Raw genomic sequence first — 18,622 nt, 5'->3', positions numbered from 1 at the left:
TGAGTGGCCTATCAACAAAATCCTCGCTTGAACTGGGAATGAGCATTCCTAGCACCATGGGACAAATTGGTCACGAAATGCCTCTCAAACCTTGGTCAAAATCATGACCAAAAAGGAGGGGATTATAAAATAAAGATATTGCCCACTATCCAGTTCTACAAGAATCAAGTCATTAGGCACTGCAGTCGTGGACCTACAGTACACCCTGAAAGGAATTCAGGGTGAAGATCAGGATGAGGCACTTTGTTCTCTGGGAAAACTAGCTGAACCAGCCCTCATAGTTAGACATTTTCAGGAGAAAATTTTATGAACCCAGTTTTTTGCATCTTCCCAAACTTAGAAAAGCACTAAAAACATTAACTAAGATATCTATTCCTTGCATGTAGCAGTAACCTTCTACCGAGATGTGTACTTGATTGCACTATATACTGGCCTCCCACCTTACCTCTTTGGAACAGTCCTCAGAGCTTTCTGAAAGACTGTGTCTTGGGATATAATCTTGAGGTTGGCTCAAGTAAAATTTTCCATTTCTTTCTTACACTGACTATTGATTAATTTTTTCATCAATAAAACAAAAGATAGGAAAAAACCCACAAACATACAAAAACCCTCACTCTGATTAACCTTATTTCTAGTGCCAAATAAATGGAAATACATACACATGAAAACAGTAATTAAAAATGCAGAACACATAATAGTATGCACAGATGATAAATTGCTATATAAAATATATATGCGCATTGACTGATGTGATTTAAAAGCAATAGTGCTTAATATTCATTTGATCATTTTTATTAAGTAGACTGTTAATAAATAATTGCATTAAATTTTAAATTGTGAAGTGCTAAAAATGTTTTCCATTCTAGCTGGGAACATCCAACAACTCATTTCAGTAATTATTTATTAAAGACTATTACTTATTATTATTATTAATTTATTCTAACATTAAAATAGCAGTTGCTTCTGATCTAATGGAGGGACCAGGCAAGATACCAGGTACAGCGTAATACATGCCATGATAGGGAGAAAGAGAAGAGGCCTTAATCTCATGTGCCTCTATTAACCAAAGGAGATAAGCAATAAGTTTACATATAAGGAAACAATGAAACATTCCCTACAGTGGCCAGTGCACCAGCAGAAGAACTTATACACTACACGTGAGAAATCTACAGTCTATTAGGACAATCCTCTATGTCTGCATTTGATTGAAATGGGCTCAGATTTTAAGTGAAATTAAATCATTGAAAAAAAAAGTAAACCAAATGTTTTGATAATGTGTGCTTTCCTCTTATTTCAGACTTTTCCAGAAGTCAGTGGGTTTTGGGGTACATCCATTGGTAAGATACTCGCCACGGGCATTGCTTGGTGAGTCTGACATTTGAACATGGCAAGTATCGCCCTCCGGAACCTACAATAAAAAAGGGAAAGTCTGGCATTACCCATGAGGACCTGGCACTTTTAGAGTACTCTCAAACATGGCTAAGATGCCACTACTACCAACTGGCATCTCCAGATAAATTTCTGCTTCCAGCTTTAACATCTGCTGTTGAGACCCTTGGTCAATGTATCAAGTGTATGACACAGTTAAAGACCACTTGTGCACCACTGACTATTAACATTGAAGACACTTAATAAAAACCACTAATTATGTCTAAGATGGTACATCTAACGTCATTTGCAAGGAATTATTTACTTGAACTGAGGATGTGTATTTCATGCATTTGTTCTTCTGAGCAAAGGCCAGTTTAAATTAAGAGGAGCTTGAGAATGCCTGACCTTTCCTAAAGAACTACCAAGAGACTATGAATTTAAAATGTGTTCTTTATGCTTCTTATGTGGTCTGCTTGGTCTAAAAAGTTTTTATGTTTCTTCATATACCTGTGGCTAAAGTTGCTTTCCCTAACATGTGCATAAATACATAAGTGTAATAGAAGCAACATTGGTATTCCAGGATCATATTACTGCACCTCTACTGAGATTTTTCTGATCAAATATTTAAGCGCAGTAGATTGGTTCATCCCAATCTACTATTGATTGGTTCATCTACTGTTACATCTTTAAGCAGTAACAGGAAATGAAGTAGTCTAAGCTTCACTGAGGAGGCAGGAAAGAAATCCTTGCTCAGAGGCTCAACAAAGGGGGAAGGGGAAGATTCTCGACTATCCTGAGTGACTACACACTCCTGAAGCCCTTTATGTTAGCACTGAATTTTTCTCCTGCATTTGAATGATATGTCTTCCTCCTAGTAAATATACAACTATGCTACCCACTTAGGGAGCCCAAGTGGCCTTGCTTTGTCCATTTTCCAGTAATAGAACTACTCTCTTCTTTGCAAAACCAATTCCACGTATTTTAAATGAGGTAACCATGTGATCTAAGCTGAGCTCACCAATGACCATCCAGGGCAGCTTCTGCCAGAAAGCCATGTGAGATGAAATTCACATTTGGGGATGCTTAGCTTGTGGAACTTGGGTCTTGAGTTACCCGTGATTATCTCGCCTCTGTGTGGGAAGAGCCTGTCACAGAACTGGAGCCCTAGACATTTAAGGTCCTAAATGCTTTTCAAGTTGCATGAACCAAATAACTTTTACATTCATCTGAAGTGAGTTTCTGTCACTTACCTCCCCAAAAGTTTTAGAACATTATCCATTGCCTTTTTAACATTCTTTCTGTGTAGGCTTTTTTTAGTTGAGAAGCATTTTAGACATAACTTACTTTTTATTAGCAATCACATAAATACAGGGATTGTAGAATGTAGAAGATTTTGCAAACAGTGGAGCTAGGATGGCCATTGAGGGAGGAATCTTCTTTGGGTCACCAAAAGAAGCCCATAAGCACACGATGGAATAAGGGGACCACGCCACCAGGAACATGAGTATCATTATCACAGACATCTGTAAAAGAAATCAATATTCGCCACACCCAATATCTAAAATATCAAAATAACTAATGTATCTTAAACTGCATGAAAAATTATCTGGATTGGAACTTGAATAAATTTATGTTGTTGAAGACACAGAGGAAAAACTGAATTTTTCCCCTCATACTTTGCTAATGTGCCTGAGGTCATCTATGATAACAAGAGCTTGTGAAATGGACAGACTGGTGCACGAATGTAAAGAATGCCCTCTTTCTTTTGGTGAGCTGGGGAGAATACAAAAGCTGGCTTGGATGACAGGCAGAAGGACCCACTCCTGGCCCACTTGGAGTAACTGTGCTAGGGACTGCTGGTGTTGAGCTTTCTTTTCCTCACTCTCATCTGCTAATCTAAAAAACAACTTTCTAACTTTCTAAACTCAATGTGAAGAAAAAAAAAAGTCCTCTATTGAGCTCAGTGAATTCTCATACAGGCCATTTGAGCTTGGTATATAATAAATCACATATAATACGTACAGTGCAGATAATTTTGTAAAGAAGCTACCCTTACATTTTGTTTGAATGAAAAATTATAATTGTGCATTGCTCCCTCCTGATTGCCCACTAAAACGATAGAAAAGGTTTAAAAAGACATAAACGCATAAGGCCTGAGAACCACAGATTAGGCAGCTTTGTAAAAGTTAAAATTGAATAACCATTAGACAAGTGGCATATTACTTATCAGACCTGAGAATGATTTTTTTTTAAATATTCTTTTTTAATTTTAAGGAGCCAGGAATGAGGGAAAATCAGATACAGATGAATCCACTCCACAGAACTACAGAAAGTCTCAGGAATTGGAGGTGACAGTTCTGAATGTGGGGCTGCACTTGGAACCTAAAACACAAAAACTCATTAAAATCTGCAAAAAGAAGCAGTTAGACTTCTGAATCCCCTCTCTATTCAGCTAGGAAACAGCCCCCTCTCCCCAGAAGAATCCCAAGGGTCAGTGTAAGAGAGGGTAAAGCAGGGAAACTTGGGACTGGGGGACACTGGGCTCAGCTGAGAGCTGGCGTACTGTCCTGAAAAGAGGGGGGCTGCACGCTGTCCCTTCCCTGCACTGAGCCATGAGAATGTGGGTACACAGACTTGTACCTCCTACCCAGAAAGGTGAAAGAATCTTCTCTCCTTGGAAACTGACCAGCCCAGAAGAAAATACCCAGAGGTACAGATCATCAGAACCCGCCCTGTCCAAAGACATATCCCAGTGAAAGAGCACAGCGAGAGCTCACAATCAACTTTTTAGCGCATCACTCTTAAATATGCAGGGACAGTCATTGATCACCATACATTGAGGAAACACGCAAACTGACAGGCAGAGACTAAAACAGCGCAGGAACTTGGGAAAAAAAAATGTGATGAACAGAAGGAAAATGTAAATATATACACAATATCATCACAGAAATGAGAGAAGATACACATGCATTAAACAAGAAGAGGACGCTATCAAAAAGAAGTACAGAGTATAAAATAATGCTTCTATCTCATCTATAAAAGTGAAAGCAGAATTTTAAAAATGCAATAGGAAGGTTGAAATGTATGGTCAGCCAGGGTAAGGGTGAGGTAAATAAGGTGAACTGTGCAAGTACAGGGTCAGATCCTGTCTTTATTTAATATTTTATATTTTGTTCAATGTGGATTTTTTACATAAATTTTGATTTTTTAAAATACTGCACTAACTACTTGTTTTTATGATTACTGAGCTTTTTGGTGCCTGCTTAAATTTTGCACCCCAGGCTTGAGCCTCACTCTCACCCAATCCAGTCCTGGACATGGTTGAGGAAATCTCTCAGAAAGTAGAAACAGGGACTTCCCTGGCAGTCCAGTGGTTAAGACTTCGCCTTCCAATGCAGGGGGTGTGGGTTCGATCGCTGGTTGGGGAGCTAAGATCCCACAGGCCTCCCGGCCAAAAAACCAAAACATAAAACAGAAGGAATATTGTAACAAATTCAATAAAGACTTTAAAAATGGTCCACATCAAAAAAAATTTTTTTTAAAAAAGAAGAAAGTAGAAACAAAAACAAACAAACAGGGGACTTCCCTGGTGGTGCAGTGGTTAAGAATCCGCCTGCCAATGCACAGGACATGGGTTCGAGTCCTGCTCTGGGAAGATCCCACATACCGCAGAGCAACTAAGCCCGTGCACCACAACTACTGAAGCCTGCATGCCTAAAGCCCGTGCTCTGCAACAAAGAGTAGCCCCTGCTCACCGCAACTAGAGAAAGCCCACGTGTAGCAATGAAGACCCAACACAGGCAAAAATAAATAAATAAATAAAAACAAAACAAAAAACAGAAATAATGCAGGAGAGAATATTTAAGAAAATTAAAAGACAAATCCAGGAGATTAAATACTCAAATAAAAAGAGTTCCAGAAAAAGAGAACAGAGAAAACAAAATGGGAGGTGAAACTCACCAGAGAAATAATACAAGGAAACTCCCAGAAGGGAAGACCTGAGTCTCGACATAGAAAGCACTCACCCAGTACCCAGCACATGGGTGAATAAAGAGCCACACCAAGGCATATCGGCGTGACATTTCAGAAAACTGGAGACACAGAGAAAATCACAAGCTTCCAGAGAGAATGCAGATCACCGGAATGCTGTCAGCCTTCTCAATAGTGACACCTGAAACTGAGAGACTATATAGGGTAATGCCTTCAAAATTCTTTGTAAGTCATTTTTTCTACTTAGAATTCCATACCAAGCAAACAATCGGTCAAACATGATCGTAGAATTAAGACATTTTCACGCATGCAAAATCTTAAAAATTTGACTTCCTTGTGATCTTCTCAGGACTCTATTAGAGAATGTGTTACACCAAATGTAAAGGAGTTAACCAAAAAAAAAAGGGAAGACATGCAATCCAGAAAACGGGAGATCTGACCTACGAGACAGGCCAAAGGCATTCCCAGCTGGTGACAAAGGAGATGTGGGGATGCTGGCTTCCTAGGTAGTCATCCTAAAGAACAGCCAGTGTAGACTAGAGCAAGAGATCTGGCGGGTGTCAGGAGGGTAGCGCCAAGAAAAGGATAAAGTCGACCTAGTCTCTGATGTATTTGAAAATACTAAGAGGAGACTGAAGCTCCTGGTGGAGAGTTTAGAGATGAATTAGTGACAGGTACACAGAAAAGTCAGCAAAGCTACAGAGAGAGAGAGAGGGAGAGAAGAGAAGTGGAGAGAGATGAACGGAGGAAGAGAAAGAGAAAAGTAATGAATTGTTAACTCCAAAGGGGGAAAAGTTGTATAAAAAAAGAAATATAAATCATAGAGTCTTACAGAGATTTTCAATAAATAAAATTTAGATAATCACAATAATGTAAAATTGGCTCTTCATCTAACCAAATATTAACATTTTACTGAGAAGATGAGAGATAAATGTTGGTGGGGAGGAGTAGGAAAGGTTGGTGGTATAAGAAAAATTTTCTTTGTCTATAGTAGGAAATCAAGAAGTAACAGCAAAGAAAAATACCCAAAACAGGGCTTCCCTGGTGGCGCAGTGGTTAAGAATCCGTCTGCCAATGCAGGGGACATGGGTTCGAGCCCTGGTCCAGGAAGATCCCACATGCTGCGGAGCAACTAAGCCCATGTGCCACAACTACTGAGCCCGCGCGCCTAGAGCTCATGCCTCACAACAAGAGAAGCCACTGCAATGAGAAGCCCGCACACCACAACAAAGAGTAGCCCCCACTCACTGCAACTAGAGAAAGCCCACGTGCAGCAATGAAGACCCAACGCAGCCAAAAACAAATAAATAAATAAATTTATTTTAAAAAAAAATTACCCAAAACAGCAGATAAGCACATCACCTAGAAATATGGAGGCCAACACCAGAAAAAAGAGCCAGAGAGTAAGAATCGGGAGTTGGGGAGAGGTGACTGCAGGGGCCAAGGAACCATGTCCATGTAAAAGCTTGATTACAAAACCTTTTTAAGGATTTTAATGTCTTACCTTTGTTACATCTACCTGATCTGACCAATCTCTGTTGAGATACCCAGTGCAGTTACTAGTAGCATGATGTTTAATGGATCGAGTGACATGGTAATAGCAGTAAAACATCATTATCAAGGGCACAATAAAATTTATCGCAACAACCATCATGGTGTAAGAAACAAAAGATCTGAAAGTAAGAAAAGGAAATAATTAAATCATGACATTAAATCACTACTCATTTAATATACTAAATAGAGTAAGGGAAACAAGATAATTATCAGAAATAATACTGGCACTGTCCAGCAGTCATTATATTATTAAATAGCTTAGGAAGTGCATTTGACTTTGAGTTCATTTGGACTAGGGGTTGGCAAACTATGACCTGTGGGCCAAATCCAGCCTGTCGCCTGTCTTTGTAAATAAAACTTTATTGGAACCACATTCATTACATACAGTCTAGGGCTGCTATCACAGGCAGAGTTGAGTAGTTGCAATGGAGACAGTCTTGCCTGTAAAGTCTAAAATATTTATTTTTTGACCTTGCACTAAATCTAAAAAGTTTTAGATTTAGTTTGAGAGCTAGAAATTTTCTATTTGCTTTTCTTCATAACCTTTCATTTCCTTTAATAAACTAAATTACCCCCTTTTCCCTGGTAAATATAGAAAAGCATCACTGATGAGCAAGCAAATCCTCGCAGTGACTGTGCTTTTGCTGCGTAATTCTCAGGAGATGCTTTATCACCAGATCATCTAGAAAAGGAAGCCTGGACTTTTGCCAGATCTGCACACTGTCTAGCTCCACTAACTCTCCTTTTCCCCATCAGGTCCTACCTCTAAGGTGCGGCTATTGGAAGGATTCTCTGTTTCACCTTTGCTGCCAGAAGATAGAGGAAGGAACAGAGCAGGGGACAAGGGGAGCTGGATGGCCTTTCCTTGCAAATAAGCATAATTCACTTTTCTCAATTCATCTCTGCTGTAATCATATCATCTATACCAAGGAAGCTCTTTGTCATCTCTGTATGAGAAACATTTGATCTGACCTTAAATTTGAAATGGTGAGAAAATGTCTACACTAGAAGCATTTGATTATAAAGTGTAAACATGTCTCTTACACATCGTTTTTCCGCCAGTTTATGGTACAGGTGGCCCCAGTAGGATCTGGGGCATAACTAGCCCACCCAACAATAGGCATCAAAGCCCAAAAGAGGCCATTGATCCAGGCCCCCAGAATCATGCTGATGTAAGTGTTGGTGGTCATTCTTCTTCCTATTAACAAACATATGGAACATCAAAGTCATTTCCCAATGATGTGATTCATATCTTCATTTTGTTTTAACTGATTATTCAAAGTTGTCATCAAATAGATTCTTCACAGAGCACTTTAGTTCACACAAAGCCTATCTACATGAATTCACATTCTGAAAAAAAAAATGACATTTAAGCTGAAACCTGAATGATAAAATGATCAGTCAGAGGATAGAAATGGAGAAACACTAGGGAAATAGCATTTACCAAGACCCCAAAGTGGGAAAGGATTTGGCTAGTACCCCAAAGTAAGAGGACCCCAGACCACACTGGAAAGGTAGCCAGGGGCCAGAATGCGTGGGACCTTGGAGGCTGTGTTATGAAATTTGGGTTTTATTCTAGGTATAATAGAAAATCACTGAAACTTTCAGTCAAGGATTATCAGAGAAATATGACTGACCATGTTGCAAGCCATTACATTTACATTTTGAAGTGAATGGGTATCGAGCAGTACTTAGGCAAAAATGGGTTCATTGAGAAAGCTGAGAAAAGTGCTGTACCTGCATCAGGACAGCAGATGGTCAGGTATCGATCCACAGCCACAACTGTGAGCAATCCAATACTTGCCATTCCAAAAAAGATATTCAATCCAGCATAAATCTGAAGATCAAAATTGGAAAGATTCCACCATGCTACACATCCTCCCAAGAGACATTTACACTTTTATCCCATTGCTAAAATATATTTTAAATACACTGAGTGTTTTTTATTTTACTAATTTTAAAATATATCATCTATTGTCAAATTATAAGTGGTTTAATAAAGGCATTTATAGAAAATGTTTTGAGACTTCATTAATTAAAATAAACTTTTTAAAAAATGTTAAGGCTTAAAGTAAAACTTCTATACATACTCTGTGGAGTGCAAAAACAAACCATAAATTAAGTGCAATGCATAAACCAACAAAAGACCGCTATTCAGAAGACAGACAATTCAACAGGGGAAAAAGACAAACAGAAAAATGGGCTATTCACACAAGAGGAAACCTGCATGTTTATGACATAAGATGTACAATCACATTAAATCTTGAAAGAAATGCAAATTATAAGATACTATTTTATAACCATCAAAATGCTACAAATTCAAAAGTCTGACAACCCCAAGTGTTGGAGAAAATGTGGAGTAACAGAAGTTCTAGCAACTGGCACAACCATTTTGGAGAGAAATTTGTCCACATCTGATAAAATTGAAGATAAACATTATCTACAACCAAACCATTTCTTTCCTAGTAATGTATCTAAACCTTCACACATTGCAGAAAAAGACATGTATGAGAACAATTTATTGAAGCCTTGTTTGTGGTTTAAAAAAATTGGAAACAGGGAATTCTCTGGCAGTCCAGTGGTTAGGACTCGGTGCTTTCACTGATGGGGCCTGGGTTCCATCCCTGGTCGGGGAACTAAGATCCCGCAAGCCAAGCCACACGGTGCAGCCAGAGAAAAAAAAGAAAAAAATTTTTAAAAACCCCAAACAACCTGAAGCACATATTGCAAAACATTAAGATTTGACAAAACTGGTTGGTGCACACATGGGTATTCACTACTCTCTGCTCTTTTCATTTTATTCTCTATAGTTTTATAGCTTAAAATAGCTGTTTTAAAAAATTAGGCCAAAAGTCATTAATGCAAATTAATATTAATTTATTTTCTTGTCAGTAAAAATCATAGTAGATATATTCACCAGCAATTCTCATGGAGAACTTTCCATAGAAAAAAATCAGCAACATGTAGTTTAACTACATTACTTAGATATTATGACATAGTCATTAAATATTTTATTGTTTCAAATGAAAGCAGAGTATTTGTTTTTGAATTTGCAATATGCAAGTTTTTATTTGAATATGCAAATGTTCACTTTTCTTCTCTAGCTGACTGCTAATTTTTTGTTAGTTTAGTTTCTTCCTATGAGTTGGGGAAATTTTGAAAATATAATGATGGTGACTGATTTCATTTCTCTTATTAAAGAATATATTTCCCAGTCACTCCTGAAGCCATTTTTATTAAGAGCACCATATCTATTATTCTACATAATCTTATTTGATTGAAACCCTTGGGATTTTTTAAAGACATTTAAATGTACATTTTCTTAATCTACTTTATTTTGCTTTGATTCTAAAGATCTCCAATACCTGACATCCTGCATATCCAAACTTCCAACTTCCATGCAGATCTGAAGCAGCAGACATGGGGTAGCCAATGCTACTGACCCCTATATCAGTAACAGCCAAGTTAATGATAATTGCATTTGTGGGTGTCCGAAGCTCCTTGTACTTAATGAAGATGCCCAGAACTATTATGTTGCTGAGAACACTTATCATACCTGAGAACATAAACAAAAAAACACACATTTTGTTTAATTTGAATGTGTAAAAGTAGAATCAAATTAAATATTTAAGCTCCTTCAAAAATATAGCAAATCCGTTTTGGTTTGTTTATTTGAAGAGCTTCAGCTATTCTTCAAGCTAGTTGTAATATCTTCACAGCCCTTTTGTGAAATAGAAATATAAAAATTAAAGCACAAAGAATCTACCAATTGCATAAACCAGCACCAAAGACTGGTGTTAATGTCATCACTATTGATCACTCTATCCTTGATATTATTCCCTTGCATGTCATGATACCACCACCACTGATTTTTAGGATATACATATGATCATACAATCTCCTTTGGCAGCTTAATTTTCTCATCCTCCTTCCTGAAGCCTGAGGCTCTCCTTTCTCTACAGTTTCTCAAGCCTCAGCTATCATTCTATCCTAACAGTATTTCTGTCACTTTCCATCCCTGAAATATGCTCCAGTCCCGCATCCTTTTTCATACAATTCATTGCCATTAAACATTTATTAAGCATCTACAGTATGTAAGATCATATGACTGTTTCAATATCACTTGAAACTCAACATGTTCAAATCTAAATTCTTCATTACACACACACACACACACAAACACACACACCTATAGAAGAATGCACACTGCAAGGTTTGGCTATCCAGAGAGGAAGTCGGACTGGCTTTCAGGTCCACTGAGAAGCCTCACAGGCCATATCACCCTAGTCAAGTCTCCACAGCCTGGGATCCGACTCCTAGCCCTGCAGGTCCAGAAACTCAATGTTGTCGGTGCCCCAGAATTGGCTGGATTCAGGTAGACTGATGACTGAACTTCTTAATCTGAATGCCAGTGTATTCATTTACAACAAGAAATATTGTTGAGTGGACTCGATGTGCATGTTAGCCTGTTTAACACTCCCTACATGCAACAAAGGATGCACACATTTCCCATAAGCCAGATGTGGGCCATATTAGGTCCTAACAGCTGAGAGAGGCTAGAGCTATTACCAGATTCCTAAGGGCTAAGGGAGGGGTAAGGAACAAAAGGAACAGAGTGGTGTTCACCATCATGAAGAGAACTCTGGTGATCAGCTCCAGCTATTGCCGGAGAGAGGGAAGGTTTCCAAGCACCAACACCCAAATGTATCAGCTAAGGAAGAACTTCTATTATATCTTGGCACCTTGGTCAAAACTTCCATTCAACATCCTGTTATACTAATCTTCCAGGTTCCTGTTCTTTCCTCCTGCATGCTGCTGGCAGAATAAACTTTCTATAACATAGAATTAACCAAGGCTCTTCTCAAAACCTCCAATACACCCCAACGTCTGAGGGATAAAGTCCATATGTCCCAGCCTGGTATTCCAGACTCCTTGCCTCAATCTGTTTTTACCCTCTCTAAGCAAATTGTCACACTTGTCAAACAAGCCCTCCATCTAATTATTTATCAAATGCACCAGGCTTGTGGTAAATTTCGACTTTCATTTCTCCCACTTGGAACACCCTACTCCTTTCCTCTACCTTTCCAAATGCTACCCTTCAAAATTCTGTTCAAGGCCAATTCTACCCCAAAGACTTGTCCTTCGCATAGTATCCTCTCTTCTCTAAATTCTCAAAGTACTTGTTTATATTATACTTTATCTTATGTGATGCTATATTATTTAATCCATATATGCCTAGTCTTCCTGTGTAGATTTTAGGCTTCTAATCATTTCTATGTTATATATATGACATATAGCAGATTTATTTAATAAACGGACAACTAAAACTCATATTGCTGAATGTCTATTACTCCTGCAAGCATAATTAAGGCACAATGATATCAAATTTGATGATTCTTTGGCTCAATTTTTTTTTTTAATTCCTGTATTTTTATTTTGTTAATTCTGGCAACCCTACCTCTTATCTCCCACCACTCCTGTGGCTGGCAGAGTAAGCTTTTCTTGTTTTTTAATTTTATTTGTTTATTTATTTATTTATGGTTGTGTTAGGTCTTCGTTTCTGTGTGAGGGCTTTCTCTAGTTGTGGCAAGCAGGGGCCACTCTTCATCGCGGTGCGCAGGCCTCTCACTATCGCGGCCTCTCTTGTTGCAGAGCACAGGCTCCAAACGCGCAGGCTCAGTAATTGTGGCTCACAGGCCTAGTCGCTCCGCGGCATGTGGGATCTTCCCAGACCAGGGCTCGAACCCGTGTCCCCTGCATTGGCAGGCAGATTCTCAACCACTGAGCCACCAGGGAAGCCCCTGGCTCAATATTTTTGCATCTAGTACTGTAGCTCCAAAAAGTTTAGTGAATTGAAGAATCTTTCTGGGCTAGTTACAGATTTGATGATTTTTAAGTCAGGTAAAAGCACAGTGCAGTAAATTGTTGCCTACCAAGTATGCAACCAGAATAAAGTAATTGTGCTTTGGGGGCGGTTTTAGATATAACAGGGAGAATGAGGTAATCAATTTAGCCCTTTTTCTATTTTCTCTGCAGCTGTCTCAAGCACTCTGCTTTACTTCCTAGCTGTAGGTGTTTTCTAATGAGTAGACAATAGATCATTTAGTACTTAGGTCTATGTTCAGTTAATTTCCCCTTGGTTTCTGTGGCTCTCCTCCAATCTCTTTGGCAGATCCTTCTTAATCTACTTCCTGGCCTTTCTTTCTTCATGTCTACCTTATTAAATATATGCATTGTCCAAGTTTCTGTCCTGGACCTTCTTTCTTTTCACATTCAATATACACTCAGTGATTTCACACAGATTCAAGGGTATATGCTGTTACTTTCCAGATCAACCTCATAAAATTCAAACTCATGTGTGCAGCTTTTTACGGGACTTCTCTCAAACAGAACCCAGAGATTTTCTCTCTTGACCCAAACATGTTCTTCCCCAGATGTGCTCCCATCTTGATGAATAGCTTCACCATCTATCCAGTGGCCCAGGAAAGAAACCTAGATGTCATCTTTGATGCTCCCTCACCTTCTCCCCCAGTCTCCACATCCAACCATCAATTCTAACTTCTAGCTCTTGAATGTGTCTATTTCTATCTCCAATGCTACTACTTCCTCCTCAGAAGTCTTTTTAATCTTAATCACACAGGGGCCACCTACCTGGTCTCTTAGCTACCACTACAGCGCATTTCTAAAATACAAATTGGATCATGTCATTCAGTGATTCCCCTATCGCCTTTATGGCTTAGGTCTTTCATTAGCTGGTACACAGCCATCCTCTCAGCCTAGTATCTCTCATGCTTCATCCTACAAGTCACCCATAATGAATCTATTTCAGATCCTTAATTTGCCATGCCCTCTTGCTCCCCAGCATTAACTGGAGAAAGGGAGAGTGCTCAAGTTGGTAACGTTTGTAAGAGTTACAATCTAAGAGAAATATTAAACTAAAAATTAAATTTAAAATGAAAAATCTAAATAGGCTCTTGGTAAAAGTAACAAATGAAATAAACGCTTTGACTAAATTCTTTTCCTCATAGTTTTGGTTTCGATTTGGACATTTAAGTGAGTTTTGTTAAAGGGAGGGATTGGGGGTCCAAAGAACAATAAACGTTTGAACAAAAGCATAAAGAAGTTAGATATGCTCCCTTCAGTTCATCTACTAAAAACACAAACAAACAACACGTACTCATAGTATTGATAAAACTGATCCTTGTGGTTATACCTGAGGGTTCTAGAGTCGAAATACCTGAGTTCAAATCCTGGCGTAGCTACTTAGTAGATGTGTGTGTTGGGAAAGTTATTTAAACTCTTTATCTGTAAACAGGGAAAATAAAATTTACTTACTGAATTAGCATAAGGATGAATTATTCTGTACATGTAAATATTTAGAACAGTGCTTGGTATATACCAAGTATTCCAATAATAACATTAGTAGTGGTAGCAGTAGTAGTAGCGGTGGTGGTGGTGGTTGGAGTAGTAGTAGCAGTAGTAATAGTAATTCTAGTAGAAGTCATCATTGTCATCATAGTAAGATTACTATTACTATTACTATTACTGTTACTGTTACAGGGATAAGAACCAGCAAGAATATTTTCTTAGCAGGAAAATTTCTTTGCATGCTTCTTTTGTAACCAGATCAAAAAAGATAGCTTTTCTTGGTCATCTACCAAAAACTAACTAAACCAAAAGTTTGTATACAAAGTACTTCTATGTAATTGTGATAAGGAGCTTATCTCTTTAAGTAGCATATTGTTTTCTCGTTTCTGTTGCAACGCCAAAAAAAAAAACAAAACAAAAAGAAAACAGAACTTATCCAGTGCTTATCATACAGAGGTATTCAAATGAAAAAGTTAGGAACCACATTTTCTATCACAGAAGTAATACTCTGAATTATGGGGAAACTAAGCAATTATAAAGAATAAACTGGGTACAGTAGGATTTGTTATGTTTTTACTCTACTTTTGAATATATTTGAAAATTTTCATAAGTCAATCCAAAAAATAATAAAAGTTACTTCTAAAACTCATTACTAAGCATAAAGTTGAAAATGAAGTGACTGCTAAGCATAAAATTAATACCACAATTCAACCTATACATAAAAAAGGTAATCAGAGAACTTCTATTGTCAATTTCCTCATCCCTTTTTTTCAGCCAACAAGTCTTTATCTTAATCCAATATATGCATCAATGAGTGTGTGTATGTGGGGAGAAAGAAACATTTGTCCAACATATACTGTATATATCATTTAGGTATATTTGTACATTATTTAATTTTACTCTTCAAAACAATTGTGACAGTAGCTTATTCTTATCCCCATTTTACAGATATGAAAATGGAAAAACAAAAAACTTGCTCACTGTTGCAAAGATACTAAAAAATGAAAACCAAAGCTCAGTTTTCCAGTACAGCATTGGAAAATGAGCTCAATTTTCAAACTCTGTCCTCAGTGACAATACACTCTGTTCTCTCTTTTTACGACTTTAATTTTCTTTCCAGGATCTTTCGATCTAAACTAGATTCCACCACCAAGGACAACACTACAGAAAGTATGTATGAGAATAGTAAATGCTATAAAAATACATTTTTGTCATGGTGCACACTATTCCCCAATAAAAACTTAATTTGACAATGTAATAACCAAATATATGGATAATTACTCATTTTATAGAAAACTTTCCTCAGCCCCATTTCACGGCTCTCACTGCCTATCAATATTCAAAATAACTTGTTATATTAACCACCATTAATGTTTCCATTTATTCTTTCACCTACATTCTCTTTTTGATACTTACAGCCAGGAAGTAGAGCAAGTATTATCATCCTTATTTATCACATGAGCACCCCAACTGAGAAAGGATAAGTGACTTGTCAAGGTTGGCCAACAATATAGAACTTGAAACATTATCTCTGAACCCATGCTTTTTCTACTACCTTATGCTGAAAACCTCTGCTTTTCTTCACTTATTCAAAAACAAAGTAACTGTTAATGGAGTAAACATCCATACCTGCCGTAATCAAGTAAGCTGCAACAATATTGTGTTCAGTCTGTGAAAAGGCCAAGCCGTCTTCATTTTTAGAGTCTGAACTGTTGCCTAAATTATTCCTTAGCATTTTGGAGGGAAGATATCAAGATAGCCTTCATAATGGGCCTTCAATATCTATGAAATGTTTCAAAAGCCACCTAGGGAAGAATTTTCAGAACCAATCATTTCCACTTAAAGACCTCAAAGAAGGGCCTTTTCATAGAGGCCCTCCCTTAACAAATTTAATTGGGCTAAAGAGGAAAGGATTTTTAATTCCCAGAACAAGAGAAAAGCTTATTAGCAAAATAAAGAGAAATAACAAGCAACACACATTTTAACCAATTAGGGCATCAGCTTTATATCCAAGGAGATTACCAAGTGCACACATCACATTTAAACAATAAACAAACTCAGAAAATCAGATCAGGACCTGACTTAACTGATTTCTGCTGGAAATCAGTTTCAAAATTAAGAGCCAGCCTTAGTCCTCTAAAACTATTCAGATTAAGGTCCCTGTTTTCTGTTTGACCCTTTCAAGTTTTCCATTTCAATTCCTTTTGTTTTTTCCATAACAATTTAAATCATTAGAGATAAGTAAAGAAGTAATCTCTCCCATCCTTCCAAATTTTATTCCCCTAATGGTAATAATATTGTCCGGTGTATATTCTGCTTTACTTTGCTTATAGAAACATATATTTATACAACTGTTTGAGGCTTTTTTTTTCATTCTTTTCAAAAAATGGGGAGCTATGTATATATAAAATCATTCTGTAATTTGTTTTCCTCTAAAGCCATACCATAAATTCCAGGTCAATAAAGCATGGATATAGCATGATCTACTTCACAATTCACCTCAGTTCATTTACCCTACACTTTGATATGCACAAGTAGTTAATCTGGTAATAATCATAGCATGCACCAGCAAAGTATCTAGATTCAATAATTCATCTTGTAAACTACAGGGCAATTCTAATATTCTGGATTATCTTGTTATAACTCCAAAAGTGGGTAACATAAGTGGGTGACAATCTAATATGAACACTTATTGTTAGAATAATGTATCCCTATACCTTTTTTCCTCATATTCTTTATGCCATGTAATATTATAAAAATCTGATTCTTCTCAATAGTGAATTTCTAAAAATCAGTAACTTTAGAGAAGTGCTAGATGCACCAAAGTTAACAGTGTAAGCATATAAGAGAACCACTAGAGGGCTATATTTACCCACTTAATTTAATTTTATAAATCTTAGAATGGCACAGCAAGAAGGGACTGGATAATCCTTTTGCCTCAATTTTCAGTTATACACATATGTAAACTGAAGAAGTTGAAATCAGGTTGGTCAATCTGTCCCAGATACCATAGCTACTAGTAATCAAATTTTTATAAATGTAATGAAATATTCGGAAGTGCATCTATACTAGGAAAGTGAATCTTTTTAGTATTCCAGTATCAAAATATTTTCAAATGACCCTAAAGCAATGAACATAATACCTAAGATAACCTCTCCCTTTTAAAAATCTATGGGTTGTTAGGTTTTAAGTCTTTCTCTTTTTTCTTTGTTTTTGCATTCACCATTCACTCAAAATTTTTTGAGTTTACTTTGGTTCATACTCCCTTCCTTTTCTGTAATGGATTATGCCTAGTTAGTTGTAGTACCCATTTAAATTTTCCAGAAATAATTATTTCTATTTATAAGAACTGAAGAGGAGAGATTGGTTCAAGATGGCGGAGTAGAAGGACGTGCTCTCACTCCCTCTTGTGAGAGCACTGGAATCACAACTAACTGCTGAACAATCATTGACAGGAAGACACTGGAACTCACCAAAAAAGATACCCCACATCCAAGACAAAGGAGAAGCCACAATGAGATGGTAGGAGGGGCGCAATCACAATAAAATCAAATCCCATAACTGCTGGGTGGGTGACTCACAAACTGGAGAACACTTATACCACAGAAGTCCACCCACTGGAGTGAAGGTTCTGAGCCCCACATCAGGCTTCCCAACCTGGGGGTCCGGCAATGGGAGGAGAAATTCCTAGAGAATCAGACTTTGAAGGCTAGCGGGATTTGATTGCAGGACTTCAAAAGGACTGGGGGAAACAGAGACTCCACTCTTGGAGGACACACACAAAGTAGTGTGCGCACTGGGACCCAGGGGAAGGAGCAGGGACCCCAGGGGAGACTGAAACAGACCTACCTGCTAGTGTTGGAGGGTCTCCTGCAGAGGCGGGGGTGGCTGTGGCTCACCGGGGGACAAGGACACTGGCAGCAGAAGTTCTGGGAAGTACTCCTTGGTGTGAGCCCTCCCAGAGTCCACCATTAGCCCCACCAAACAGCAGGGTAGGTTCCAGTGCTGGGTCGCCTCAGGACAAACAACCAACAGGGAGGGAACCCAGTCCCACTCATCAGCAGAGAAGTATATTAAAGTTTTACTGAGCTCTGTGCACCAGAGCAACACCCAGGCTCTACCCACCACCAGTCCCTCCCATCAGGAAGCTTGCACAAGTCTCTTAGACAGCCTCACCCACCAGAGGGCAGAGAACAGAAGCAAGAAGAACTACAATTCTGCAGCCTGTGGAAGGAAAACCAGATTCACAGAAAGACAGACAAAATGAAAAGGCAGAGGACTTTGTACCAGATGAAGAAACAAGATAAAACCCCAGAAAAACAACTAAATGAAGTGGAGA

At 38.0% G+C, this 18,622-nt stretch overlaps 1 protein-coding gene across 1 annotated transcript; it reads right to left on the bottom strand.

Annotated features, from left to right (window-relative positions):
- Nucleotides 1-1,293: 1,293 nt before the first annotated feature.
- On the bottom strand, nucleotides 1,294-16,018 carry RRH (retinal pigment epithelium-derived rhodopsin homolog). Its single transcript, XM_007191029.2, has 7 exons — nucleotides 15,913-16,018; nucleotides 10,281-10,471; nucleotides 8,653-8,752; nucleotides 7,960-8,113; nucleotides 6,866-7,034; nucleotides 2,716-2,894; nucleotides 1,294-1,408 (listed from the first exon to the last, which is right to left on the bottom strand). Exons 1-7 carry the CDS (start codon nucleotides 16,016-16,018, stop codon nucleotides 1,294-1,296), a joined length of 1,014 nt encoding a protein of 337 aa, XP_007191091.2.
- Nucleotides 16,019-18,622: the final 2,604 nt, after the last annotated feature.

This window comes from Balaenoptera acutorostrata, chromosome 5, assembly GCF_949987535.1.
Source record: "Balaenoptera acutorostrata chromosome 5, mBalAcu1.1, whole genome shotgun sequence".
NCBI classification, from domain to species: domain Eukaryota; kingdom Metazoa; phylum Chordata; class Mammalia; order Artiodactyla; family Balaenopteridae; genus Balaenoptera; species Balaenoptera acutorostrata.
The sequence above is the reverse complement of the archived record's forward strand: the minus strand, read 5'-3'. Positions and strand labels throughout refer to the sequence as shown.